General features: G+C 42.3%; 2 protein-coding genes across 3 annotated transcripts in view; one reads left to right on the top strand and one right to left on the bottom strand.

Annotated features, from left to right (window-relative positions):
• Positions 1 to 19,531, bottom strand: part of UBE3B (ubiquitin protein ligase E3B) — a 73,774-nt gene extending 54,243 nt beyond the window's left edge. Inside the window, exons 1-8 of the mRNA XM_082273726.1 lie at positions 19,394 to 19,531; positions 14,863 to 14,971; positions 14,602 to 14,770; positions 14,363 to 14,483; positions 6,837 to 6,896; positions 3,334 to 3,438; positions 3,119 to 3,215; positions 2,100 to 2,185 (exon numbers count right to left, since the gene is read on the bottom strand). Of these exons, the coding sequence (XP_082129852.1) occupies positions 2,100 to 2,185; positions 3,119 to 3,215; positions 3,334 to 3,438; positions 6,837 to 6,896; positions 14,363 to 14,483; positions 14,602 to 14,762 (630 nt within the window). The 5' untranslated portion in view covers positions 14,763 to 14,770; positions 14,863 to 14,971; positions 19,394 to 19,531. The remainder of the gene's footprint in view (positions 1 to 2,099; positions 2,186 to 3,118; positions 3,216 to 3,333; positions 3,439 to 6,836; positions 6,897 to 14,362; positions 14,484 to 14,601; positions 14,771 to 14,862; positions 14,972 to 19,393) is intronic.
• Positions 19,532 to 19,769: 238 nt separating this feature from the next.
• The window catches only part of KCTD10 (potassium channel tetramerization domain containing 10), a 49,199-nt gene continuing 41,386 nt past the window's right edge, over positions 19,770 to 27,582 (top strand). For both annotated transcript variants that reach the window (XM_082264120.1, XM_082264119.1), the window contains exon 1: positions 19,770 to 19,906. In XM_082264120.1, coding sequence (XP_082120246.1) covers positions 19,904 to 19,906 — 3 coding nt within the window. In that variant the 5' untranslated portion in view covers positions 19,770 to 19,903. The remainder of the gene's footprint in view (positions 19,907 to 27,582) is intronic.

The following is a 27,582-nucleotide window of genomic DNA, read 5'->3' as shown; positions in this document are numbered from 1 at the left end:
TTTCTGGGGACAACCCAAAATTTGGGATTTTCTTTTTTTTCACTTTCGATGATAATGATAAACAGGACAATTAAAGAGGGAGAATCTCCTTAATGGGGGTCACAGGTAGCTATAAAAAAAAAAAAAAAAAAATCGCATGCACCTCCACTCTGTACAAAACTAAAAAAGATTTTACTTTATATGCTTTAACTTGGGAGTAATTGCAGTAGACTAAGTTCTCACAGGGTAATCTGATCAGTCAAGGACTGAAGCTACACAGAATCAGACAGAATCTCTGCAGCTGATGGCTTGGAAGCTGCTAAAGGCACACTTGATGGCAGTGTCATCAAAAAACTTAGTTAAAAACTTGGTTATTTGGCTATAAAGGTTTGCATACCGGTGGTAAAAACCTCAGCCACACCTGATTAGGCTAAAGAAGACACTTAGGATTGAATAGACTTCATAAGCAGAAGGCAATATGACTCCAGGCTGGTGAATTTGGTACTGTCAGTAGGAGTGCTACAAGCAGACCTGGGGCTTTTGGTAGAAAGCGAGTGGGGGCACCCGATACCGTGGGACTGTTACCCCACTTCTCATATCTAAAATCGTACACTTTGTGACCACATAGCAGTAAGGCAAAGTACAGAATCAAGGTAAGAGGCAAGCCCACAGGTACTCTTGAAACCCAAATAGTAAAAAGCAGGTGATGGGAAATGCTTCCTCAATGCTGTATGGGGAGGGGGAAGAGCAAGAAACTCACTTTCAGAGAGTGTCAGCACCCAGCAGGTGGAGTCAGTTCTCAGTTCCAGAGTCTGAACCTCTTCCAGAACAGGGAACAAAGGTGTCCAGAGACCTATGCAAATTAAGTACATCTCGATGGTCAGCCTAACCAGCCCACTCACTAAGTATATCGTCTGAGACATGGCAAGTGCTGAGGCAATGCCAGCAACTCTAGACCTGGAAAGCACTTCACAGCCAATTTACCAGAACGAAGACTGGAAAGTGCCCCATGGAGAACCCAGTACCTGAATGTCACTTCCATGTTAATTGTTTACAAAGGTTTTCATTACCAGATTGTAAAGACATACGGAGCCAACCGATCGAGACAATAATCTGGAGTGCACAACATAACTCGGAGAATAGCTCCAAAATAGCTCCAGAGGATAATAGAAAATTACAATGCGTAAAATATAAAATATGTAAACCGATACACTATATAAATACAATGCTCAAATGTTCCTGAAAGGTAGAACATAGTTATTGTCAGTAACAAAAAGAAAAACTAAAGGAGGCTGAACCTCAGGAACCGTGGGGAAGGCCTCTGATCTACAACGTGTTCTCAGTCATTTAACCACAGGAATGTCAGTGGACTGAGGTATACACACTTCCAGGTTATTCAAGCAGGGTTCAGTTCAGTGGGGTCCGGACACTGTACACCAAAATCCCAGCCTGGTATGAATGCACCAGATAAATACAATCAAAGAGACAAAGCTCCAGTCCAGCAGTGTTAATAGAAGAAAAAAACTGAAGAACAGAAAAAGTGCTAGCAAAAAGGTAGTTAGTATTAAAAACAGCAAAGAAGAAAAAAGCCATCCATCCTTGTAGGACGCTAGGAAAAAAACTGAGGCATACTGGTAATAAGAAGGGGGATATCCTAGGCTGGCCTAGTTTTTTTTTTTTTTTGCCAGTGTCCAAATCTGCTCAGGGAGTTTATAACCTGTATCCCTCGATGGGCGAGAAAGAAATTACATTTTCTTAAAAAGGAAGACCACAGAAAGAGATGAATCCTATGCCTACAGCTAGTTTGGAGCTGCAAAAGTTGACCAATTCCCTCTTAGCTATACTTTCAAGGCTCCGGTTTATAAGTCCTAATTTATCTAGGACAAAGACATCAAAGATCTATGCTGATCCAAGTAATTTCAGGACCAATTCATCAGTCAGTACTGCTTAGACGTTCTCATCTACAGTACTCTTACAGGTTCTTATCTAGCAGAACATGTTATTCAAGGGAGTAGTTCTGATTCCTACAGGGAATCCATAATAACAGTTACACTTTTAGCAAACAGTGGTACATCACTTTATGCAGTTGAGAAACACTAGTCTATGCTGTGGTTTAGTACCTGTAACACTGAGTAAAAGCCTTTCTGGTTAAGGTGACCCATTATGTTTGCACAGATATGGTTCATTGCTGGTCTCAAGCTTTCCCCTGAAATAAATACAGATTGATTACAACTGTTAAAAAAATAATCTTAACAACATGGTAGCTTACGTTAAGTGCATTTACACTGCAAGACAAAAACAGAGCTGTTAGTAATTATGTAAGCCAGATCACATGCTAAGGTGGGAAATCATCCAGGCATTTAGCACTGATTATTATGGCTACAAAACATACAAATCTTTGAGCTTTCTTAGCCACAGTTTTACTATAAGGAAATGAGAACCTCGCAGGTAAACAGAATGGATTAAACACGCTGGCCCTTGGCTGGAATGTCCCAGGTATATTAAAGTTTCACTATAGCCCATAAAGATGCCACTGTGTGGACCCCAACTATACACAAACATTAACATGAGGGGGGTCCTACGTGAGGATTTCAAACAGGCAAACAAAAATGGTCACAGCTTTCACCTGTGATGAACATGTTATCTCCAGGGCCCATCCCTTACCTCCAGGGCCTACTTAGGCAGGCCATACATGGTCCAAATTTCTTCCCTGCAACCTAAGAAATTTGCACGATTCCCCCATCAACACAGACAGTGCTGACAGAGAAATCAGTCAGGTAAATATGAGGGGTTTTAGTCAGGGAAATATGAAATGTTGCATATGAATATTTTACGTTTACCACTTGTAGCCAGCGTGTTGTGAGCGTGGGGCAACAGTCACCTAATTACCAAGCTGACTTGCTCATGTGTTGTGAATAGTTCATGCTGTGAGTAGACCTGAAAACCAGAGGCACACACTCCCCCTTCGCTTACTCCTAGTAAAGAGGGCACCTTCTGCATTTTTAAGTCACAGAGCTGGAACTGGTCTTTTGTTTATGAAATTATTGTAGCTTTAGGCCACACATAACTTGGTGCGTGCTGATATACAGTATTTTACCAGTACTATCTGTGGCAGGATTATTAAAAACTGAAAACACACCTTTTCCTCTAAATATCTTCCAGGTGGAGGTGTCTGTGAAGTTGACGAGCATGGTGAGGTAGAGAGTTATCATCTTGGAGTCCTGCAGGATGTCCGGCTGAGTAAACATTAGGAAAAATATCATTATCCCATATATAAATGCTCTCATATATAAAGAACTCCCTATTGTATCTTTGCAATGTATAAAAAATATACTTCAGAACAAGAAGACTCACTTTCAATGTCTTCAGAAACTCACAGCATATCCATAAGATGTCTTTAATTTGTTTTATCCACAAAAGAGTAAGGTCTTTGGACAATGCAAGTGACACATACCACACCTGCAAGACAAATAATGGTTAACATTAATAGCCCATACACACAATCCGAAAATTGGATGAAAAATACCGCTTTCGAAGCGATTGTACAATAATCAGATCGTTAGTACAGAGCTTTGGAGAACCGATCATGACAGTTCATCCAATATTATCCACTAGAACAAGCACGATAGTAGGATACCAGATTGTATGATTTTCGTTTAATCAGTACTGTTGTCGTTTGAAAATACAATACAAATACACTACAATACATTATATCACTTCAGTTTTTTTTTATTCTGTCATAAAATAATTTCCGTAACTTTAGCAAACTCTTTCAATATACGACTAGCATGCAAAGAAAAACAGATGATCTGTCATCTGATTTTTGGATCATGTATATGGGCCATAACTGTCTATATGTCTCATTAACGTGTATAATATTTAGATCTATTATTAAATAAAAAGAACAAAAAAAAAACTTGCTGTTTATCAACTAAGTGAATAACTTTGATAGGTACAGCAAACATACTTTATAAAAACATTAAAATATACAGAACTAAAAACAAGAATAAAAGAATATTTATGCGTTCTGTTCTGTAATCTGACACTGTAAAATGAAAGGTACAACCATAATATGATTTTCATAAAAATGTAAATAGTACCACTTTATGGAAAACAAGATTTCTCTTCTAGTAATTCAAAATCAAATAGAATGGTTTCTGTACAGTGATCAATGTATTTCATTGTTCTTTCTCTATGTGTGTGCACATTTGGGGGGCATATTAACAATAACTGCAACAATTTAGGCACTCATGTTACCGGAGATTAAAAAAACATTGCTTATACAGGAGTTTAGCTTTTTTATGCCTGTATATACACATAGGCATCTACAGGCGTATTTTAAGAGGATCGTGTATAGGCAGAAAAATAATGCACCAAATGCATGTTCTGAGAGGAGTTTTCATGCAGAAAAAAACATGTGTACTTGTGTAAATGTGTCTAAACATGCGTATGTGTAAAAATGTATTCCAATGGCCAGAATAAATTAATATGTTGCCCAGTAGAAGGCATTTACACTCGTATGTCATATAGGCATACGTGCGTTAAATACCGGCATAGACACGCATATATATTGTAACATTAGAAGCATTTTTTTTTTTTTGGCAAAATTCTAGCAGATAAAATGCTGTTTATTTTTATAAGCCTGTGTGTATGAGGCGTTACAGTTATCATATCGTAAATAAAATTTAGAAACAAATTTTGGACTTTTTCAATGCTCTTCGCCTTCTGCAGCTATATTTTGTGGAGAATTTAGGGACTGGGTTAATGGGGTTTTGCTTGGACCAGAATTGCTTCTCTTCAGATTCAAGTTAACAGCAGTGATGAACTCAGGCGTGTTTGGATTTGGATGTGAACCCACATGTGCAAGCTCGTCAGAAAGCTGTCAACTATACAGGTCAATCATCAGCAGCCAGGGCATTCCCCCTGCCACACAACCACATATACTGTATATACCATGGTTCGGATCCTAGTCTGAACATACCCAAGCTCATCATTGCTGTTAGGGGGTGTGCTTTTAATTTTTTTTTAACACCAAGGATCTGTTTAGACCACAAATGTCTCCCCCTGCTCTGCAGCTGATCAAGCACATATAATGCTTGATTAAATGCTTGCTCAGCCACAGTAACGCACAGGACTAAAAAAAAGAGATCGGACTGCTATGGAACCGACCTGATCACTTTTACTGAAAAGCCGATCGCTGGCTAAAAAAAATAAAATGTATCAGGCTTGTGACTTAACCGTTTGAGGTCCAGGCTGTTTATAAGCATGCTTATGGACATCAAGTGGTTAAAATAATTCCTGTTATTTGACACGTGTTGTTCTGTATTAGGATTTACATGCATAATGTCCATAAATTCTATGAATGTCACTGACACGATTGTATTCTGATGCCGTAACATTTTTTCTTGACGAATGTTCCAATTTCTATCTTTCCTATGTTATTTTGCAAAAAGTTTAATAAAAAATATTGAACATTAAAATAATTCCTGTTGATCCTGCCATAAAGGTCCTTGTTCAGACACTTATAAGATTTGTCTCCCAATTGTGATTCTGTGCTCCCTCCGTCACATGCTCCCCTGAAGCAGGCTACAAGCCGCCATGCCAATACTGATTGCTCAGGTATGGACAGCCGTTTTTTAGGTTTGCGAAGTTGGTCCAGAGCAATGATATGCAGCAGCTGCAAGGGAAGATTTTTTTCAAATTCCTAGAGTTGGGCTTTACATTTTTATGGTCACAAAATGTCATTGGTTTATGATAAACAGAGGTTTAGCAAACAAAATGACTTTCAGTTAGGGTTAAGTTCTACAACCCTTTAAAATGAACCAAAGTCAAAAAGTGGCTTCAGCTCCATCTGCTTTCAAGAAAACCTACAAATAGCTGCAAAAAACGTACCTGTCACCCAGAGTGTTCTCCTTCCAGATATAACAGGCCAAAGATTCCCCACTATGTCTTAAAGCCTTGAATGTAAGAGTCAGAGACATTGATTGGCTAACAGCCAGATAATGCACCTGCCTCTTTATGTTTAAGTATCTTGAACTTGACATTTGAGCAGAAGTAGCAGGGAATCAGTGGCCTATCATTCATGGAAGGACAGCACTCAGACATTTGTGCTGTGAGAAATGGGAAGATGTCCTTAAATGCTAACTGTACAACTGTCTATGGCTTTACAGCCTTTTTTAGTCGCTGCCCTGAGAAAAGCATATAACAGTGAAAGTCAATATAAACTGAGACCCCCTTATCTGCATGCTGATTTCAGGTAGGTAGGTATTGAAGCCACTGGTTAACATGACAGTCACATAGCTAGCAGGTCATCAAAGACCGATTGGGTATTTCTCTCAGTACAGGTCTCTGTAGCGAGAGACTTATGTAGGCGGACATTACTGACCTCTCCTGAAAATGCTTGGCTGTCATGATGACCTAGCAACTTAAATACATTTTCAGTTGATAACCCAGAACAATTTTGCACATGTAAAGTTCGAGATTTTAACCCACATCCTCTTTGCTGAATGCTGTTTCCGGGTTAGTGAATAAAAAAAAAAAAAAAAAATAGTGGCAGCCTCCATATTTCTCATAGTACAAGTTTACTTGTGCATCTAAAGCCCACTTTTTTCAGTTTGGGATAGAGTGGGAAAGATTAGAATTACTGTCATGTTTTACTGCCAATCAAGACTCTATTGGAGAGATTCTCTAACTTTCTTTCCAGTAAAAAGGTTGTCCCCAGGAGTGAAGTGAAGGTAAATCTCCCGGACAGAAACACAGACAGAGGCAAAAATGTTTTTTTTAGGGGAATGTTAGAAGTTAGAATCTCTAAATCAGCTACAAAGGGTCACAATAGTATCAATACATAGAATACATACCTTGGGCTCATTCTCACACTCCATACTGTAAAGAATACAACGGCAAAGTTTTTCAAATCTCTGTAAAATGACAAAATATATGTAAGATTACAGATGAGGAGGACAAACTTGTAAAAAAGCATAATAACATATTAGTATCGGCATGAAAAGAATTAAACATTGTTACTAAGAAGCACCATTTACCACAATATTTCTCTTGTTCTGGGCTGGGGGAAGCTGCTGATCTCGAGTCCTGCTGGAATTGGGCCATCATTTTTGCCATGTTTGGCTGCTTGCTCTGCCTGATTTTCACAATTTTAGATGGCGAAATGTGCTCCAGAGGTGGTGCAGAGGTTGGGGTGCCATAGGAAGTATACAGCGCACATATTCAGCAGCACACCGTGAATCATCAGATATCATCTAAAACTTTTATTGCAGAAAGATCACATCACTAAGGACCAAGTGCAACGTTTTGGAGTCATGCAGGACCCCTTCGTCAGGCATCTTTCTTCAATAAAAGTTTTGGACGATAACAAATGATTCACGGTGTGCTGGCGAATATGTACGTTGGTTCATGACAAGCCCAGTTTCCAGCTGGTAGATGCTTTAACACCCGCTACTGATGAGCATATGTCTGGGAACATGTGCAATGGTAATATGGACAATAAGAAGTATACAGGGTGCAGGATATTGTGTATGATGAGGCAGGGGTTTGGAAGCAGCAGCTCTTATAATCCATCTGTTCCAGTGGTCGGGCCATGCCTCCCAGTTTACAATTATCTTAAATCCCCTAAAACCAGAACTCACAAAGCTTCTCACAGGTTCACTGGGAGTATGCTACCTGATGCACAAACTGCAGTGTAAGGGCTCTTTCACACGGGTGATCCGATCAGATCCGCCTGTCAGTTTTTTAGGCGGATCTGATCGGATCCTCCATGCAGCTCTATGGGGCAGCGGGTGTCAGCGGAGACACCTCCGCTGACACCCGCTGCCATCCGCATCCGATTCTGTGCGTGAAATCTGGACGGATGGAAACCCTATTTTTCCATCCGTTCAGTAATCGGAGCGGAGCGGATCTGATGAGAGCGGACAAGCGGTCCGCTCTCATCCGATCCCCCATAGAGGGCAGCGGGGGCGGAGACACCTCCCTCTCCGCTCTGCAAGCGGAGGCGGAGCTGTCACCCGCCGGCTCAGCGGGGATCGATCCCCGCTGAGCAACACGGATCCGCCTATGGAGGCGGACCGTGTGAAAGAGCCCTTAATATTAACTTTTATCTGAAAATGGACAGTGTTATCAGTGCTATAATGGTGTGCTCATACCCTCTGAACTTATACATGATAGAAGTGCAAAGTGCATTATGTGCATAAAAACAATACAATACAATCACAAAAGAATAAACACATTCAATCAAAACAAATATTTATATAAATATGCATCACTGTGCTGTGTGCAATGTGCAAAATACTAGTTTGCACTCACGACTTGGAGTTTCGGCCAATTGTTTTTAATGAACAAATAAATATTAGACGTTTTTACGTTATGGGAGCTTCTTTTCCTTTTTTTTCCTCCATTATCTGAGTGGTGACATATATGAAAATATCATTGGGAGGTGTCTTTTGAGTGGAAAGTATCAAGCTGCAAGTTGTCCTACTGAGAGTGTTATGTGCATTAGCTGGTTAATTACCAGCATCGAGCTGTGGGGAGTTTCGGAATTTTGGTGGTAGAGAGCACTGGGTATTTGTTACATATTGGAAGGAATTTGTGAAGTAGTCGCTCAATATTTTTTGTGTTTTCACAATTATTTCCACTTGGGTCTTTTAAGGATTTGGTCCTATGAAATTTTTGCATGTATTTTTCTTTATGGACTTAAATTATTATGAACTTATAATTTTTCTGCATGATTATTACACATTATTTATATATATTTTGATATTTCGATGATTTTTTGCACAATACTTTGTATTTTGCACATTGCACACTGCCCTTTTTTAATGCATGTTTATACAGTATCTCACAAAAGTGAGTACACCCCTCACATTTTTGTAAATATTTTATTATATCTTTTTATGTGACAACACTGAAGAAATGACACTTTGCTACAATGTAAAGTAGTGAGTGTACGGCTTGTATAACAGTGTAAATTTGCTGTCCCCTCAAAATAACTCAACACACAGCCATAAATGTCTAAACCGCTGGCAACAAAAGTGAGTACACCCCTAAGTAAAAATGTCCAGTTTGGGCCCAAAGTGTCAATATTTTTGTTGCCACCATTATTTTCCAGCACTGCCTTAACCCTCTTGGGCATGGAGTTCACCAGAGCTTCACAGGTTGCCACTGGAGTCCTCTTACACTCCATGACGACATCACATAGCTGGTGGATGTTAGAGACCATGAGCTCTTCCACCTTCCGTTTGAGGATGCCCCGCAGATGCTCAATAGGGTTTAGGTCTGGAGACATGCTTGGCCAGTCCATTTGTTTTGATTGAATGTGTTTATTCTTTTGTGATTGTATTATCACCAGATAGCACACTAGTATATATTTTTTCAACACGCTATATTTATGGTATTCAGGGAATTCGAAGTGCAGCAATCAGCCGTTTTTAGTCAGCGCAAGATTATCCTTTTTTTACAACTTGGTCAGCCCATCACCTTTACCCTCAGCAGTGGTTGTCTTGGAGGTGTGTTTGGGGTCGTTATCATGTTGGAATACTGCCCTGCGGGCCAGTCTCCAAAGGGAGGAGATCATACTCTGCTTCAGTAGGTCACAGTACATGTTGTCATTCATGGTTCCCTCAATGAACTGTAGCTCCCCAGTGCCGGCAGCGCTCATGCAGCCCCAGACCATGACACTCCCCCCACCATGCTTGACTGTAGGCAAGACACACCTGTCTTTGTACTCCGCACCTGGTTGCCGCCACACAAGCTTCACACAATCTGAACCAAATACGTTTACCTTGGTCTCATGAGACCACAGGACATGGTTCCAGTAATCCATGTCCTTAGTCTGCAGCAAACTGTTTGCGGGCTTTCCTGTGCGTCATCTTTAGAAGAGGCTTCCTCCTGGGATGACAGCCATGCAGACCAATTTGATGCAGTATGCGGCGTACGGTCTAAGCACTGACAGGCTGACCCCCCCCTTCAACCTCTGGCAGCACTCATACGTCTATTTCCCAAAGACAACCTCTGGATATGACGCTGAGCACATGCACTCAAATGCTTTGGTCGACCATGGCGAAACCTGTTCTGTGTGGAACCTGTCTTGTTAAACTGCTGTATGGTCTTGGCCACCATGCTGCAGCTCAGTTTCAAGGTCCTGGAAGTCTTCTTATAGCCTAGGCCATCTTTATGTAGAGCAACAATTTTTATTCAGCTCCTCAGAGAGTTCTTTGCCATGAGGTGCCATGTTGAACCTCCAGTGACCAGTATGAGAGAGTGAGAGTGATAACACCAAATTTAACACACTTGCTCCCCCATTAACACCTGAGACCTTGTAACACTAACAAGTCACATGACACCAGAGAAAATGGCTATTTGGGTCCAATTTAGGGTGTACTCACACATTTGTTGCCAGCGGTTTAGACATTAATGGCTGTGTGTTGAGTTATTTTGAGGGGAGAGCAAATTTACACTGTTATACAAGCTGTACACTTACTACTCTACATTGTGGCAAACTGTCATTTCTTCAGTGTTGTCACATGAAAAGATATAATAAAATATTTACAAAAAATGTTAGGGGTGTACTCAATTTTGTGAGATACTGTATATATTTGTTTTGATTGTATGTATTGTAGCAGAGTGACACAGTGCTACTCGGAAGATTGGTGGTTTACGACAGATTTTTAGAAACGCAGGCACGCTGATTGTTCAGGTATGGGCTGGCTTTATAATAGACCCAAAGTTAGAGCTCCGAGCCCCACCCTCCTGAGGGAGGTCAGTGTGTCTGAGGGAAGCCGTGTGAGATGCTGTGTGCATCAGGACAGAAGTAGCCAGGAGGTTGTATTGAGAGTCCAGGAGGGACAAGCGCACCTAGGGAGCTGCAAGGAAATACGCAGACCTAATGTTCAGTGTCTGCGCATACCACTGGGATGTGTTTGATGGTCTGGAAAACCCTGCAGAGGTACTAGAAGCAGTAAAGCTGCTACAATAGAGCCAGGAGTCTGAAGTTATGTTTTCACAGTGATAGTGAGAACCCCCTGCGTGGGAAGAGTACGAATCCTTGACTTGTTTTTAAATAAAACTGGGCTACCATGACCTTAAAAATACAGTTTTGGACTGGTGAAAATCATTGAAAAATGCACTTACTGCTTGAGTCTAATCACCCCAATCTTACAGTATTTTTTTTTTTTTTTTTTGATTTGTATTAATTGTTTTTTGCACATATTGCACTTATATTGTATATGAGTTAAGAGGATATGAACACACCATTATAGCACTGATAATGATAACACTGTCCATTTTCAGATAATGGTAGTGGTTTGATGTTCACATCAACGTAGGATAGCAGCTGTCTTTTTTAGAATCAATTTTAAAAAGTTTTAATATGTTTTTTAAAAATTCTCTCCGGTGCAGTTCTGTAGACTCCCTTAATATTACCTTTACCCCCTTTCATCTGACCTCAAGAAAGAAGACTAGGGTTGATGCTAGGCAGACTAAACTGATTTTTGAAGGCAAAGAGCAATTGTTACTATCTTTATAAATGTAATACATATCTTTAAAAACAGATAGTTCTGTGTTTCTTTTCTATAGCTAGTCAATTAAACACCTAATGGGGTACATATAGTAGTTTTGCATATCATTTATTTCTTTTTTTATGAACAGGGTTAAAAATAGTTTTTTCTTTTTTTTCTAGATAAATGAAAAACAATGGGATTGATGTACTTATCGTGATATCATTTTATGGAGCTCACTGAGGGACACAGGATGATTTAAAGCTTTGGATTATACTGCTGGATACAGGAGAAATAGACACTGGCAAACAAAAAAACTGGAGCTAACCTCTCCTTCTACAAGCATTCCCCAGTTTACAAGCAAAGCAGCAGAAAGATCATGATTATAAACACAAAGAGATGGGACCCTTGTCCTTTAATGGGCTCTAAGAAAAATATTTTACAGTGAGTACAAAAATACTTACGTCTTTCTTGGCCATCAAAAGTAGTCCAACTTAGGGGTGGGCAACACAGCAAACAACAGCCAACAAGCCCGAAGCAAAACAAGCAATGGGGGACTAGCCGAAGTTCAAGGAGCCACATTAAAAGGACCCTACACCTGAAGCTGGTATCAGATGAGGCAGAAAGGCTCACATGATAACGCTTAGAGAATGAGTGAACAGAAGGCCAGGTGGCCACCTTACAAACCTGGGAAACAGAGGCCTGAAGCTAAAAGACCAAGTCATGCTTCACAGAACTGGTGGAGTGTTAACTGGAAATGGGGGAACAGATTTCTTAAGCCTAAACAATTGCCTGCCTGAGCCACATAGAAATGGTGGAACAAGAAGCCTAGGCCCTTTTCCTGTGCCCATCTGGCATGTCAAAAAATCTGAATCACAAAATGACCAAATCCCTTAGAGGTAAAGGGGATATGACTGGGGGAGCCATAGGGAAAACCTCTGGCACAAAAGTCTTTATCAGTAAGTTGGAAACCAATGCTCTCTGAAATAGAATGGCAACTGCAGAGCTCTGGCCTTTGATGGTACTAAGGATTAAGTGGTCCAGACCAAATTGCAGGAAAGAAAGTATCTGTACCATTAAAGAAACTCTTGGAGTAAAAAACATGGACTCAAACCAGGCAAAAACACCTTCCATGTCTGATGATAGCGCTTGTGAAACTTAGACCTTTTAGTCTTCAAAAGCCATGCCATTAAAGCCAGCAACAGAGAAAGCAACTGGTAAATTTCCCATTGGGACAACTAATATGAGAACCACCAGAATGCCTTCCAACTCAATCCTGCAAAACAGTGAAAGAAGAAGCTTTATGGAAGGTTAGAATAGATCTGATTGTACTCATCTCTTGGTGCTATAGGTGCATTCACAGGTTCCACTGGCAAATCCCTGCACCTAGATACAAACCACTCCAGTTTAATACTGATTCTTGAGGCTGGGAAGGTTACATCCAGTGTCAAATGAGTCTACCAAAAGTGGAAGGTTGTACAGCTCCTGGATTGGAGTGCATAAAGCTGAGATTAAAAAGTCCAAAATGTTGCTTTCGAAGAACGCCCTGGATCAGTAAGTGTCCCTGACCATCCAGATATCCCAAGTTATAGGACGGAACAACTGAAGACCTTATGGGGGTTTAGAATCCATCCAAGCTTCTGCAACATCTGGACAGGAAGGAACACATTGTCTTCAGAGCCCTTGCCAACTGTTCCCTCAGGAGGAGGTTGTCAAGCTAGCCCACTATCAGGATACCTTGAGGGTGTAAAAGGGCCAACACCAGAGGCACCACCTTGGTAACCACTCTAGGTTTGAGAAAAGGCCAAATGGAAGGGACACAAACTAGAAGTGCAGAGGTCCCACAGCAAACTGCAAATAGCATTGATGCCCTGGAGAGATGCGTACATGCATGTAAGCATCTTTTATGTCCACTGAGGCCAAAAAAATCCCCATGATGCAGAGAAGCAAAAATGGATCTCATCAATTCTTTTCAGGATTTTTGGACAGAAATCTAAGCATTTCAAGGCAGAAAGCTAGGCCTCAAGTACTCATGGAACCTAGACTGCTGCTATCTAAAAGAAAAACGCTCAGGACTAGAGGGCTGAGCAGTAGGAACAGATCAGAGATCAAAGTTTCACATGGCTCTCATAGCAGAAACAGCAGCGGGAAGGTGCTTTATCAATGCGATCTAACAGGAAGGAGGCTACAGAGTATGTGCGCTAGACACTTCACCCGGTGGAATGACATAATTGCTAAGTTTCACACCATACAAATTAGGCACCCAGCAACCAATAAAAATGACGGATCTCCTGATGCCCAGCTTGAATGGCCTACTCACAGCCAACAGTTTTGCCCTGGAAAGTGCTCCACAGCTAACATAACCCAAGGGTCACTTTCAATCACATATACAATGCCCAGTCAAGCAGCTACAGGGAGTTGAATCTTAACTAAACATAAAAAATTAACTGTTAGAAAAAAAAGGTTAAGACACTAGTAAAAAACTGAGACTTCCTGGAAGATGGGAGATTAGACTCAGGGCTGGCCTACAGTTTTTTTGTTTACCAGTGTCCAATTCTTCTGTAGACAGCAGCATAACCCAAAGGTTTATAACTTCCTGTGTCTTTTTATGGATGAGAAAGAATTGCATATTTCTATAATGCAGTCTAATATCTTGCCTGCAGGTAGAGCTATAACCTTTTTCTAACATACTTTCACACATGTAAGCATTTTGTGCATACTGCATTTTCTGCAGTTACTTACAATTCAGGGGTACAGTGTGTATGCACAGTACATCATGTTTTTTTTCTAGAATTCTGCATTTCTGTATATATACAGTTATATACAAAAAAAAAAAAAAGATGCGTTTCTAATGCAACCAAAAAAACAAAAGCACCTACCATTCTGTCCTCCTGTAATCTGAATATTATTAACAGTTTACGAGCTGTTCGGAAAATAGAAAGAGAGTTGGTCTTGACTGTTCCATTTTCTGGGCCTTCTAAAAAGACATCCACTTCTTGTCTGTGTTCAGCAGAAAAGAAAACAAACAGAACACAAAGACTTAATAAATGTTATAATAAACTCCAAATTACACACTGGCTTATCATAGGGCTTCTTTGATAAGAAAAAATAATAGTACCTGATTTCTCTCTGCAGCCGACATCTGCACAGGAATCGTCTAATAAGTGCTTGGATCCTTACTGCAGCCTTCTCTCGTTCTTTGAGGCCTTTTCTTTCTTCGCGTGCCTGCCTTGCCTTGTCTAAAAATTGTGCCTTTGTAGCCTGAGATGCCCCAAACATTTTTAAAACTGTGGGGAAAAAAACATAACATTTAGACAAACAATGTTACTACCTGATTAAACTCAGTTGCCATATTTTTAAATATATTAATACTACTTACCTGTCTGGCAGATGGTGACTCCCACCTTTGCTTTCCTGAAGAGCTACATCCACCAAAGTATCTTCAGCATCCAATATAGGTCTGGTTTTGTTGGATGCCTGGCCACCCACTGGAAATGTTTGTTTTATTAAATATTGCAAACACGCAGCTCTCATATGAACATTTTTACATATACACTAAAACCTTGGATTAAGAGTAGCTGAGTTTGAGAGCGTTTTGCAAGACAAGCAAAATTTTTTATACATTTAACTCGATATACAAGCAATGTTTTGATATACAAGTAGCGTCATGTCACAACTGAGTATAAAAGAGAAGAGAGGCGGCTCTATATGGTTACATTTAATGAAGGTACAACATTTAGCAAATCACATGGTTGATGATTAAGGCTACGTTCACATGTGGGCGTAGCGGATCACGGGCAGAATCACAGCGATTCTGCCCACGATCCGGAATCATTGCAAATTGCGGGACGCCTGTGCGATGCCCGTGATTTGCAATGGCACCCCAAACGCTGTGCGATGTTGCCGCAATTTTCGCCTGCCAAATCGCGGTAACATCACGCAAACAGAATCGCGCGACGCCTGCCGCCCAAAAAAGGTACAAGAGCTTCTTTTGGGCGTCAGGCGTCTCGCGATTCTGTTTGCGCGATGTTACCGCGATTCAGCAGGTGGAAATCACGGCAACATCGCACAGCGTTTGGGGTGCCATTGCAAATCACAGGCATCGCACAGGCGTCCCACGATTTGCAATGATTCCGGATTGCGGGCAGAATCGCGGCGATTCTGCCCGTGATCCGCTACGCCCACATGTGAACGTAGCCTTAAACAGGCACATCTAAGTATGCAGGCATCTGGGGTAAAGCTGTCCACATGTTAAAACACATGTAAAGTAGGTTACATGGTTTCCAACTACATAGTTCACACTAGTTTGGTCAGTTCCAAGATGTTCCAGTTCCAGGAAAAATAAAAGTAGAGCATGCTATATTTTTCCTGAACTGGACCACAGTAAAACACATAAAGAAAACACCGGAATGCATAAAAAATGCACCAGACTCCAGCACAAAACATGATAAAAAGAAGAAAAAAAACAAAACATCTGGAATTCATCCGGAAACGCATCAAAACGCACAGGAACACATCAAAAACGCGTTAAAAATGCACATGCAGAAACGCATCCAGGACAGATCTGGAGTGCATGAACTGCCCCTCACAGAGCTAAGGGAAAATTCCCATGCAAAGTAAACAGCCTATTTGCCTTTAGGAAATCAACCCCATAAAGTCCATAAACACATCTTGTACAATCTTGGGTTGTGGGGGGAAAAGGTCTCCAATATAGTGCAAGCTACATATTTAGTTATTTGCATACATGTCAATAAATCCACGTTTTCCAAAATGGACGCTGGAATCCCACCTGGAAATAACAGAGTGAGGATTCTTCACTGCTTAATGGCCTGGAGTAGTTGTAATTAGTAAAGGACCCATTCATTCCTGTTCTATCAAGAAATTCTGTTCTCTTAAAATACTTTAGCATGTTCTGAAGCAAACCATTACAAAAACGACATCCTAAAATTATGAATGAGCAGCAAAAGTCTTGTATATCGGAATTAACCAAACCACATTTATGCTATTGTGCTACAACGCCGACAAAATTACTATATAAGACTGCTTTACGTAAAGCGGAGCTCAAGTTTCTTAAGTGAAAATTAAAAGTCAGCAGCCACTTACCTGTCCCAGGATCCAGAAGTGTCCACACCCCAGCAGTTTTCTCCAAATGTCCTCCGTCGGCGGCGCTGGCATCTTTACTATGGGCACCCAGCTGTGACAGCTTGCGCCTTCACAGCCGGGTGCCCACTGCACATGCGCGAGCAGTGCTGCGCTCTATGACTGGTCCCGCAGTCTTCTGGGACCTCTCATGTGTCCCACAAGACTTCGGGAGAGAGGGGGTAAAGGCGAAATTCCACTTCTGACCACCTTGGAGGGAGCGGGTACCTATCAAAATCGGGTACAAGCCCCCCCCCCCCTCCCCGAAAGTTCAATTTCACAAACAGAAGGAGACGGGAGGAGGCCTTAAAGTGGAACTCACCCTTTTGGGTGGAGCTCAGTATTAAATTACCTTTCTAATGGAAAACAAAATTAAACATATAATAACAAAAACCAAAAGATGTGTTATCGAAGAGCTTACCTTATTCTTTTAATTGAGAATTATCTGGCTTGTAAACCACATTCTGCCGTCTGTCTTCAGACTCAAGTTCTACAATAGACCAAAAAGGTGAAAAAATAATAATTTCTTTTTGACATCACTTGTTTACCAATAGGGGAAACATATACTGTGCAGTTTTTTATTTCGTACATAGAAAAATATCCTTGTTTCACATAGGCTTTCCAATCAGGTCAGCATGTCAGTTTTTCAGGCAGACCTAAACAGAAGCTCCATGCAGCTATATGGGCACGCAGATGTAAACAGACTTGTGTCCAGTTACACGTGTCCAGGGCTGCATCCTTTTCTGTACCTACACCCGCCTGCACGTAGATCTTTCAAAAGTCTTCAGTAAAAAACTGATGGCTCCCATGCTGATTAAAAATGGACCAGATCAATGTGAATGAGTCCTAAAAGAAGGACTTCAGCCTTCTCCCTCCCCCAATTTTTTTCCCTGCTTACCTTTTAGTGTCTTTTGCACAGTAAGCATACTTACCTAGCCAGCGGATCAAGCGTTGAGATGCTGGGATCCTCCTATATGCCGCTGTTGCACAGGTCCGGCGCCGCCATGTTGCCTGTGACAGCTATCGGCTCCTCTATGTGCAGGCACCGCTAGGCCCAACCCCTCCTCCTTACTGACACCTCGTGCATCCCAGGATGCACCAGGGGCACCGCTTCATTCGATATCGCTGCTGTGGGGGAGAGGGGGGGTTGTGGGATGGAGAAGAGGAGAGTGCTGCGGGAGCATGAGGGCTGACTTAAAGTGATAATAAACCCACAAAAAAAAAATGTAATCTATTGCAGCTTATCAATTCTTAAATGTGGTGGCTGCATTCCTTTTTGTTTTTTTCACCTGGTGATCTGGCTAGTAGCACGCTTCCTGTCTTTGGGTGTCTCCTCAATCTATAGAGGAGCAACAGAGTCACCATTGGACAGCAGCACTGTCTGGACAGAGTAGTGTTAGATGGGCTGTTCTAGATAACCAGCAGGGTTTTATTTATTATTTTATTTTTTTCAGGTACTTATATAGCGCTGTCAATTTAAATTGTACATTCACATCAGTCCCTACCCTCAAGGAGCTTACAATCTAAGGTCCCAAGCTCACATTCATACATACACATTGTAGGGCCAATTTAGATTGGACCCAATTGACCCCCCAGCTTGTCTTTGGAGTGTGGGAGGAAACCAGAGTACCCGGAGGAAACCCACACAGGGGTGAGGCAAGTGTAGGCAACAGACATCCTCTTTATCAACTGATGATGTCATTGGTCATTAGGAGGTTGGCAGCTAGAAGGTTGTAATGGTAAACAATGAAAACCTGTGGCTTTGTGTAAAGCTGGATACACACTATACAACTTTTGTGGTTAGATTTCCTTCAGATTTACCTTTTCTATGTAGTGCAAGGGCCTGCCAGATTACATACAAATTGAAAGTGTTTAGGTTTGACCTCATATTATATGGTTTTGGTAAGTCTAAAGGAAAAAAATCTAAAGAAAATTGTATAGTGTATATGGCCCATAAGGGTCCTTTCACATGAACAATCTGATCAGATCCGCCTGTCAGTTTTTAGGCGGACCTGTTTGGATCCTCCATGCATCCCTAAGGGGCAGCGGATGTCAGCGGTGACATGTCTGCTGACACCCGCATCCGATCCTGTCCGTGAAATCCGGACGGATGTAAACCCTATTTTCCATCCGTCCAGAGGATCGGATGAGAACAGACAGTCGGTCCGTTCTCATCCGATTCCCCCATAGAGGACAGTGGGGCTCTCACACCTCCCTCTCTGCACACAGTGTGGAGACTGAGCCGTCATCTGCCTGCTCAGTGGGGGATCGGCGGATCGATCCCCGCTGAGCAGAGAACGGTCCGCACCGGACAGCGGATCGTGTGAAAGGAGCCAAACTAAAAGGCAGGTTTCATCCACCCACCAGCTTGTATACAATTGTGGGGCAATTTTTAGGCATTTTGCCAAGGCACCCCTGAAGAAACCTCAAGGTGCCCCACGGTGCCTGGGCACCCTGGTTGGAAAAGGCTGATATAGACTCAAGCAGGAAGCATGAAATTCCCTACATTGTCTTTCATTATATCCTGTACAGCTAGAAAACAGTGCCATCAGCCCTACAGTGCAAGTGTCTGAGAAGCTCCCAAAGACATACACTGCCCAGCATGTAATATAATCCCTACCTTATTATGTTTATTGAAGACCACCTGACCTGTCTAATCCCTATTTCCTATTTCGGTTTAATGACTGCTGACTGTCCTGCACTGCATAGCTAAGGCTTAATAAAGAGCTCTGGGAAGGCCAGGGTTAAGGGTCACAGGGGGGATTTCTAACCTTAGAGGGGCACAAAATGTCCTAGATCTCCCAAAACAAGAACCACTCCCGGCTGCAGACAACAACTCCAGCTCCCTCTCATCGGACTGTTTTCGCCAGTGCACAAAGTGAGGGCGGAAATGCGTCAAAGAACACAAAAGCTGAACTGGCATGGGCCCCAGTACCACCAGCAGGAAGTGAAGTAGAAGCCATCATTGTTGTGGGCGCAGTTTCTAATCAAAGAGACTTTATTCGTGACTGACATTGCTGTGGTGACTAGTGATGTATTTCTGATTTAACGGGCGGCTCTGACGTGTCTGTGGGACTCTGTTCGTTGGGTTTATGTGTGTATGCCGACCTGTGTTTGTTCTAGCGTCATGCCATTATACCTGGCAGGAAAAGCGAACATTGCAGGTCCCAGGGGTCTGAGGGGGAATGAATGTAGCGGAAGTGCGTCAGTGACGGGCGGAAGTGTCTGAGCTGGACTGGGTGGCTCCCGAATTTTGGCCTGAGGGAAGTTTATCGGGGTTGATGGTGAGTATAGAGTCTTTTAATGATGTATTTGTGGTGGCAGGGCTGGATTGTTAGGAGAATGGTCGGCGTGTTCCCCTGGGGCGGGGGTCACCAGATAGACCTCCTGTAAGTCATGGGAGAGGCAGCAGCAGCTGAGATATACATCCCATAGTAATACAATGGGCTGTGTGTGTTATCTTGGGGTTCAGCTATATTAAATACAAGACTAGGATTGGAAGAAGAAAAACATTCACCAATGGCATATCCTTCCAACATTTCAAGGAAGATCTACCTTAAACTACCCATACACTATACAATCTCCATACATCTTCTTTAGATTTACCAGAATTATGTAATATGAGGATATAAACAATCCATTCAGGCAGGCCCTTGTACTACAGAGTTGATGGTAGATCTAAAGGAGATTGTACCATCGGATTGTATAGTGTATAGTCAGCTTTACCCCTTCCGTTCCCTCATAGCCAAATCCCCATTAAAAGGGTAGTTCACTTTTCTTTGCCTATGCAGATAATGGTATAGGTGTAGGCCATTTACATACCTTGTGAAGCCTGACCGAAAAACTCCCAGAGATGTCATTGTCCCATCCTGCCTTGTTGCTAGGACTTAGCTAAGACACTCCTAGATGATTCAAACCCCTCACATGCACTCTTATCTCTTCCCTGTCCCAAAAGATCTGAGTTCAGCGACACTGTGACAGAGGTGATGGTGGACCGCACGTGTGGGGGTTAAGAGCTCGTCCCTGTGATGGTGGGGGTGTCTTAGCAACAAGGCAGGGTGGGATGGTGGCATCTGTGGGAGTTTTTTGGCTAGGCTTTGGGAGGTACATAAATGGCTTACACCTTTAACCACTTTAAGACCAGTCCTCTAAAATTTGTTTACAAATAAAAATCTGTATTTCTCTTACATCCTCTGACAGTCGCCGCCCACTCATACAGTCTTTACTTATGGGTATTGACCTCTTATCCACAGGAGCAAGCTAGGCATAAGATTTGTTATAACACAAAACACTTTGCATAGACACACCTATAGGGGGCTGTCCCTCTGGTCCAATACCCCCTGCTAGCAGCATTCCCAAATCAATTTGTCTTTTGTCTAGCCAGGAGTAGGCAGGCTTCCCTTTGCTGGGGCTACAGTCTCAGCCTTTTCTTAACTTTTATTTCTGCTAAGTGTTTTTTCTTTACACTGATAGCTTTTTATTTGATCAGTAATCAGAAGAAAGTAATCAGAAACCCCAAACGTATCATATGTATATATGTAAATTAGTCTTTTAGCATAGACCCTAGAGAATAAAATGGCGGTCGTTGCAGTATTTTATGTCGCACTGTATGTGCGCAGCGGTTTAACGCAAGTTCTTTTGGGGGAAAAAATACATTTTAATAAAAAAAAAAAAAAAACAGTAAAGTTAACCTAATTTTTTTTGTATAATGTGAAACATGAGGTTACACCTAATAAACAGATACCTAGCATATCATGCTTTAAAATTGCACATGCTCGTGGAATGGTGACAAACTATGGCACTTAAAAAATCCCCATAGGCGATGCTTTCAAATTTTTTAAAGGTTGACAGTTTAGAGTTACAGAGGAGGTCTAGAAATATTGTTCTTGCTCTAACGATCGTGGCAGTACCTCACATGTGTGGTGTTAACACCGTTTACATGTGCGGGCGTGACTTGCGCATGCGTTCAATTCTGTGAATGAGCACGAAGGAAAGGGGCGCTTTAAATTTTTTTTTTCTTTATTTTATTTTTACACTGTCCCTTTTTATTTTTATTATTTTTATCACTTCTAGTCATAATATAAGGAATGTAAACATCACTTGTTATAGAAATAAGCATGACCGGTACTCTTTATTGAGAGATCTGGGGGTCAAAAAGACCCCCAGATCTCTCAATTACCTTTTAAAAGCAAAAGAAGAAAAAAAAATGAAAATTTGCCTTTAAAAAATCCTGTCTGACTTTCTACCTAGCCATCGGCCGCACCGGATCGGTTCTGGGCTTCCTGATGGCTCTGGTAAGCTCGGAAACAACCAGGGAGGGTGAGGGAAGCTGTTGCTGTGGCTGCTGCCATAACCCCAGTAATTAACATCAAAATCATGATGTATATTTACAGTTAAGTGGATAAAAGGGCATTATTCAACTTTTACTTGTAAAAAAAAAAAAAAAATGTATTGACTTAGTATAGTTTTAAACAAGGCGGCTTACAATTTAAGTGGCAGTGACATGTAGGATTCATACAAACAGGACAAGTGTCTCCCCTTGCATTGGTCAGTGGTCACTGCGGATGCCAGTCTGTCCAGGTGGGGAGGTGTCCTGGGACTGAGCTCCGCTGAGGGTTGTTGGACGCTGGAGGAATCCAGGCTACCAATTAATGTCTTGAAACTTCGGGCGATCAGGCTGTGCCTGGATAATTAGACGGATCGGCTCCGGGGGCTCCCAGTACAGATGCAGTCGGACAATGCCACAGCTGTGGCTTATGTCAATCACCAGGGCAGAACAAAAAGTGTGCTAGCGTGTCTCGAAATAGCCGGAATTCTCCCGTGGGCAGAACACTTCGTTCCAGCTCTCTCCGCCGTACACATTCCAGGAGTGGAGAACTGGCAGGCGGACTATCTGTCAGCAGGCGTTAGACCAAGAGGAGTGGTCCCTTCATCTGGATATGTTTCATCTGATATGTCTGCGGTGGGGCACCCCCAAGGTGGATCTGTTGGTGTCTCGGTTTAACAGAAAGGTACAGAGGTTTGTGGCAAGGTCACGGGATCCTCTGGCAGGCGCCACAGATGCTCTGGTGGCCTAGTGGGGCCAGTATCATCTGATTTTATGGCTTCCATCCTCTCAAGCTTCTTTCGTGGTTTCTGTGCAGGATCGAGGCAAAAGGGATTCCGGACTGGCCTTGCCGGTCTTGGTTCGCCGACGTCCCTTGGAGACTGCCTCCAGGGGAAGACCTGCTATCCCAAGGGCCGATCTTCCATTCTGCTTTACAGTCACTGGGTTTGACAGCCTTACTGCTGAAAGCTTGGGAAGTCTGCCTCCAGAAAGATTTACCATCGTACGTGGAAAGCATACATTTTGTCGTGGTGTGAGTCGATCGGTGTTCACCCTTGTTCCTTTTTGATGGCTCGGATTTTTGACCTTCCTTCAACGGGATGCTGAGCAGAAGTTGGCCTTGAGTGCCATCAAGGGCCAGGTGTCTGCCTTTGCCATCTTCTTTCAGCGACCCCTAGCCACGCATTCATTTGTGCGTACTTTTGTTTGAGGGGTTCGGTCTCTTTTACCGCTATGGGATTTAAACTTGGTGCTCTTAGTTCTCCAAAAGCCTCCCTTTGAAATGGTCCACAAAGATAGGCTGGTTCTTTGTCTACACCCATCGTTCCTACCTAAGGTGGTCTCTGACTTCTATTTGAATGAAGACATTGTGTTGCCTTCCCTGTGTCCCAGGCCCACTCATCCCCAAGAATTTGCCTTGCATGTGGTTCGGACAATTCAGGTGTATCTAGCAGCCATGAAGTCTTATCGGAGGTCAGACTCACTATTTGTGATCCAGGACGGGCCAAGAAAAGGGCTGTCTGCTTCTTCTGCAACAATTTCCTGATGGATCAGACAGATAGTGACTCAGGCCTATTCTTTCAAGGGTCAGGTTCCTCCTTTCCCTGTAACGGCACGCTCTACCCGGGCGCTTAGTGCTTCTTGGGCCTTCCGTAATAAGGCATCAGTGGCGCAGGTTTGCAAGGCGGCCACTTGGTCGTCGAAGCACTTTTTCACAAAATTCTACAAAGTGGCCACAAGGTTTTGCAGGCTGCTGTTTAGAGGGTCCGTTCCCTCTTTGGGGGTGTATTGTTCAGGTTGGGCTGCAGTTGTTTTTTTGTTGCGTTCCTGTTACCTGGTTGGCTGTTGTGTTTAGCCTTGGGATCTTTTTGTTGTCCCACCCCTCGTGTTTGGCACTGCTCAGGGACGTCCCTATAGTTCTGAATATGGAGTGCTGTGTCCGTCAATGAACGAAAGCGAAAATAGGATTTTTTGTACATACCCTAAAATCCATTTCTCTGAGTTCGTTGATGGCCACAGCACCCACTCCTCTATGGAGTTTTGATACTTCTGGCACTTTTTGTTAGTAAACTGAAGGCCAATAGCAGAGAGGGGGATGTTTTTTTTTTTTACGATAAGTACAAAAAAGCCTATTTGTCCTTCAAATCCTATGGGACTTTTTACACCACTGCATTGCAGGTGCAGTGCGTTTTTGAAAAGTCCTGCATGCTGCATCTTTGATGCAGTTTCGAAAACCGCACCAAAGAAGCAGCTTCCCATTGAAATTAATAAAAATTGTGGTAAAAGCACACCGCGATTTGTGTTTTTGGTGCGTTTTTGAGTCGCATGACCATTTTCACAGGTGCAGGCAACCCAGAAAAGCTTCATAACACAGCAAAATCACAGTAAAAATGCATATGCGGTTTTACCATGATTTTGCTACAGAGCAGTGTGAAAGTCCCCTTACAGACACAAAGCTATGAGAAGCATCATTATATTAGTGATATAGAAATACATGCAAAAAGAAAAGATTTTATAGGGTTACAAACTAAGATAGTGGATCTTATCCGCAATAGCTCAGTCAGGCAGACATATTGGACAACATCTTAAATTCTAGCGTTATATTCTCAAAATCGCAACAAATAATTTGAAGGAAAGAACGGGAAGGGGAAAGGAGAAAAGGAGTAATCAGACCCAGCTATCAAAAATTGGTTACAAAGGCAACATACAGCGGTTGTAAACCCTTACATATACCCAAAGAAGTGACTGACTGGTCTCAGGTGATACACAGAGCTGAAACAAATCTTCCTATGTTGTTACCTGTTTATCTGCAGTCTTCTCTTATCTACAAAGCTAATATAAGCTGTCAGAAAACAAAACTGGGTGGAGAACTAAGTCACACTCTGCAGATCTCAGTGAGGAGAGGTGATTGGAGGAAAGGGAGACACCCCCTTCACCCAGGAACAGAGCTGAGGCTGTCAATCACAGGCTGTGTGTTGTAGCCCTCTCCCCTTTCATCTTTTTTCTCTTGGTGTCAGTAAAACTTTGTCAGAAGTGATTCATGCTGATAGCAATGGAACAAAACAGCAGATGGAAATGACCCTAAAGCCCCGTACACACGTAGCGATTGTCGGCCGTAAATATTCGGCCATCGGCCGATTGTCGGCTTGTTAGTATGATGATTCCGACAACCGACTGCGACTTTTTGGCCGAACAGAATCTGGTGTGCAGGCATTAAAATTTTTGTTGGCCAACACCAGAACGGCCGATTGTTCGCCAGTCAGTACAGATTTCGGCCGACAAACAGCAGATGAGCAAGACTGGGCATGCTCAGAGAAGAAAAAACACACGGAAAGTTAACCATCACATGACATCACTTCTGCAGTCGGCTGTTGTTGGCCGACAAAATTCGTGTGCAGTCTTTAGCACTTTTCAACCAACAGGACAGCACCAGACAAAAGACGGCCGATCGTTCGGCCGACAATCGCTACGTGTGTACGGGGCTTTAGTGCACTGGATTTAAACAAGTACACACTATAGAGGGATATGCTCATTTTATATTTCTTGTCTGGGGCTTACAACAACTTTAAGAGCCTGAGGCGTCAGTCCACGCACTCCAGATATTGTCAAATTTTCTTGGACAATGCCTGCTCTCATGCTTTAATATATATATATATATATATATATATTAATGTCACTTCTTATATTTTGTCTCCCACAGACACATTTTTTATCGGGTGACCTTTGCAGCCAGCTAACTGCATTTGGATTTGGGCTTTGGGCCACAGCGCCTTCTGGAAACAAAAGGGCTGAGATTATCGCTTCCTGAAATTTTAGGAAGAATTAAGTTCCTCCAGTTGCTTTGTAAATTACAAAAGCATTATATACAGCTATTTAAAATATATAGACACGTTTTTGTAGCAGTATGTAGCTTTGTGGGAGGCTTCAACATTTGGTCGTTGAAGTCTACACTTCCCATATAAAGGTTATAGTCTTGGACACAGAGAGGCTTTTCAACAGCACCAGATACTGTGCTAGTTTGCACTGTCAGGTCTGCGTGCATGGAAGACAGGAAGAATACATCCCATTTGTTAAAGGGGTTGGAAATTCTGCGCTTATGGAATAAATTTAGGCTGCAGCCTACCTCAAAATACAACCCATAGGGGCTGTATTCAATAAATGGATAAAGGAGTAGTGAGGTGAATGGCGCTGCCTTTCAATAGATAAATAAGGGCACTAATACAAACGTAATAGGCAGGGTAATCCAAAACGCATGTGATCGTACTGCTGTCTCTAACACCACAATAAATAAAAATACATATCAATAAATAAATTGAAAAGTGCAAACAGTGCAACAAAGTGATGATACGTGGTGTGAGCAATAAATAAATATTAGTTATAACGCAGTCAAAAGGACTCCTTTTGGATCACCCCGAGATTCACCCATCAACTTATTTTGGAATTTAACTCACCAAATGGACTTTTATTGTTAACCATTTATATTTTTTTAGTCCCCTTATCTCACTCCGTTGGCTGCCCTATATTGCAAGATCTTTGCAGATATACTGGGCTAGGCTGCACTAAGTCACTTTAAATCAATCAATATTACAATTTTTTTTTTTTATTATTTATATATTTTTCATTTCTGTAGTGTAATCCATATTAAGTCATATATTGGACCAACTAACACTGCGTCACTTTATTACATATTTATTGGACACATCAATTTTGTTTTATTCACATGTTTTAGTGCTCATTCACATATCGGTTGGTATATTTATTGACCACCTGCTGATGCACTTTGGATATTATTGAATAATTATACTTGCCACTTTTCACTGAGCACTTTATATTTATACTATATCTAAATATACATTTCTCTTACGTCCTCCGACAGTCGCCGCCTCTTCATATTCGTCACAATGGGGTATTAGACTTTGCTCCGAAGGAGTAGCTAGGCAACAGAATATGTTAACATTAAAGCTTTTAACACATCCCACCCTCAAGGGGTGGTCCCCTCAGTCAATACCCTCCTACTTCCTGCAACCATATCTCAGTTTCAATGTCTAGCTTGTCAGGAGTAGCTGGTTCTCTCTGTGCTGGGGCTTTGTGCCCCAGCCTCTTTCTTCTTTTTTGATTTTTGTTTGAGTTTTTTCTCTACCTTTACTTAGCTGTTCTTTTTGTCAGCATTTGTTAGTTCTTCTGACGAAGAGGATCATGCGGGCTGGGTCTCGGGCTGATCCCCCTGGTCGTGGGTCAGTGGCTTCCCGGCCTGCCATCGAGCGTTCAGCCAGGTAACGCTCCTGGCACAGTGAACGGCCCATCCCTGTTCGGTGCAGGGATGATTGGTGAGGTGGCTACCTCACTGGACGCTGTGCGGTTTCTTAACCCCCATTTTGTGCGTCTTGTATGCGACTCTCCCTGCCTCATGTGCAGCGGCTTGTTCGCCTGTGCGGGTCCCCCACACCATTGAGAGGTAAGTGTATCTATGTGGGGACCTGTCTGTCTGGGGGGGTGTCAGTCTGGGACTGTGTAACCTGCCTCTGTTCACACTGTTTGTCTCCCTATCTCTCTGCTGCATGCTGCGGGCTGCAAGGGGGGGGGGGGAGCTGTGTGACACTGTCTGTGTCAGCCTTGTTCAGTGTGAGAAGCTGT

This window comes from Pelophylax lessonae, assembly GCF_965119305.1.
Source record: "Pelophylax lessonae genome assembly, chromosome: 1".
NCBI classification, from domain to species: Eukaryota; Metazoa; Chordata; class Amphibia; order Anura; family Ranidae; genus Pelophylax; species Pelophylax lessonae.
This window is presented reverse-complemented; position numbering and strand designations above follow the sequence as displayed.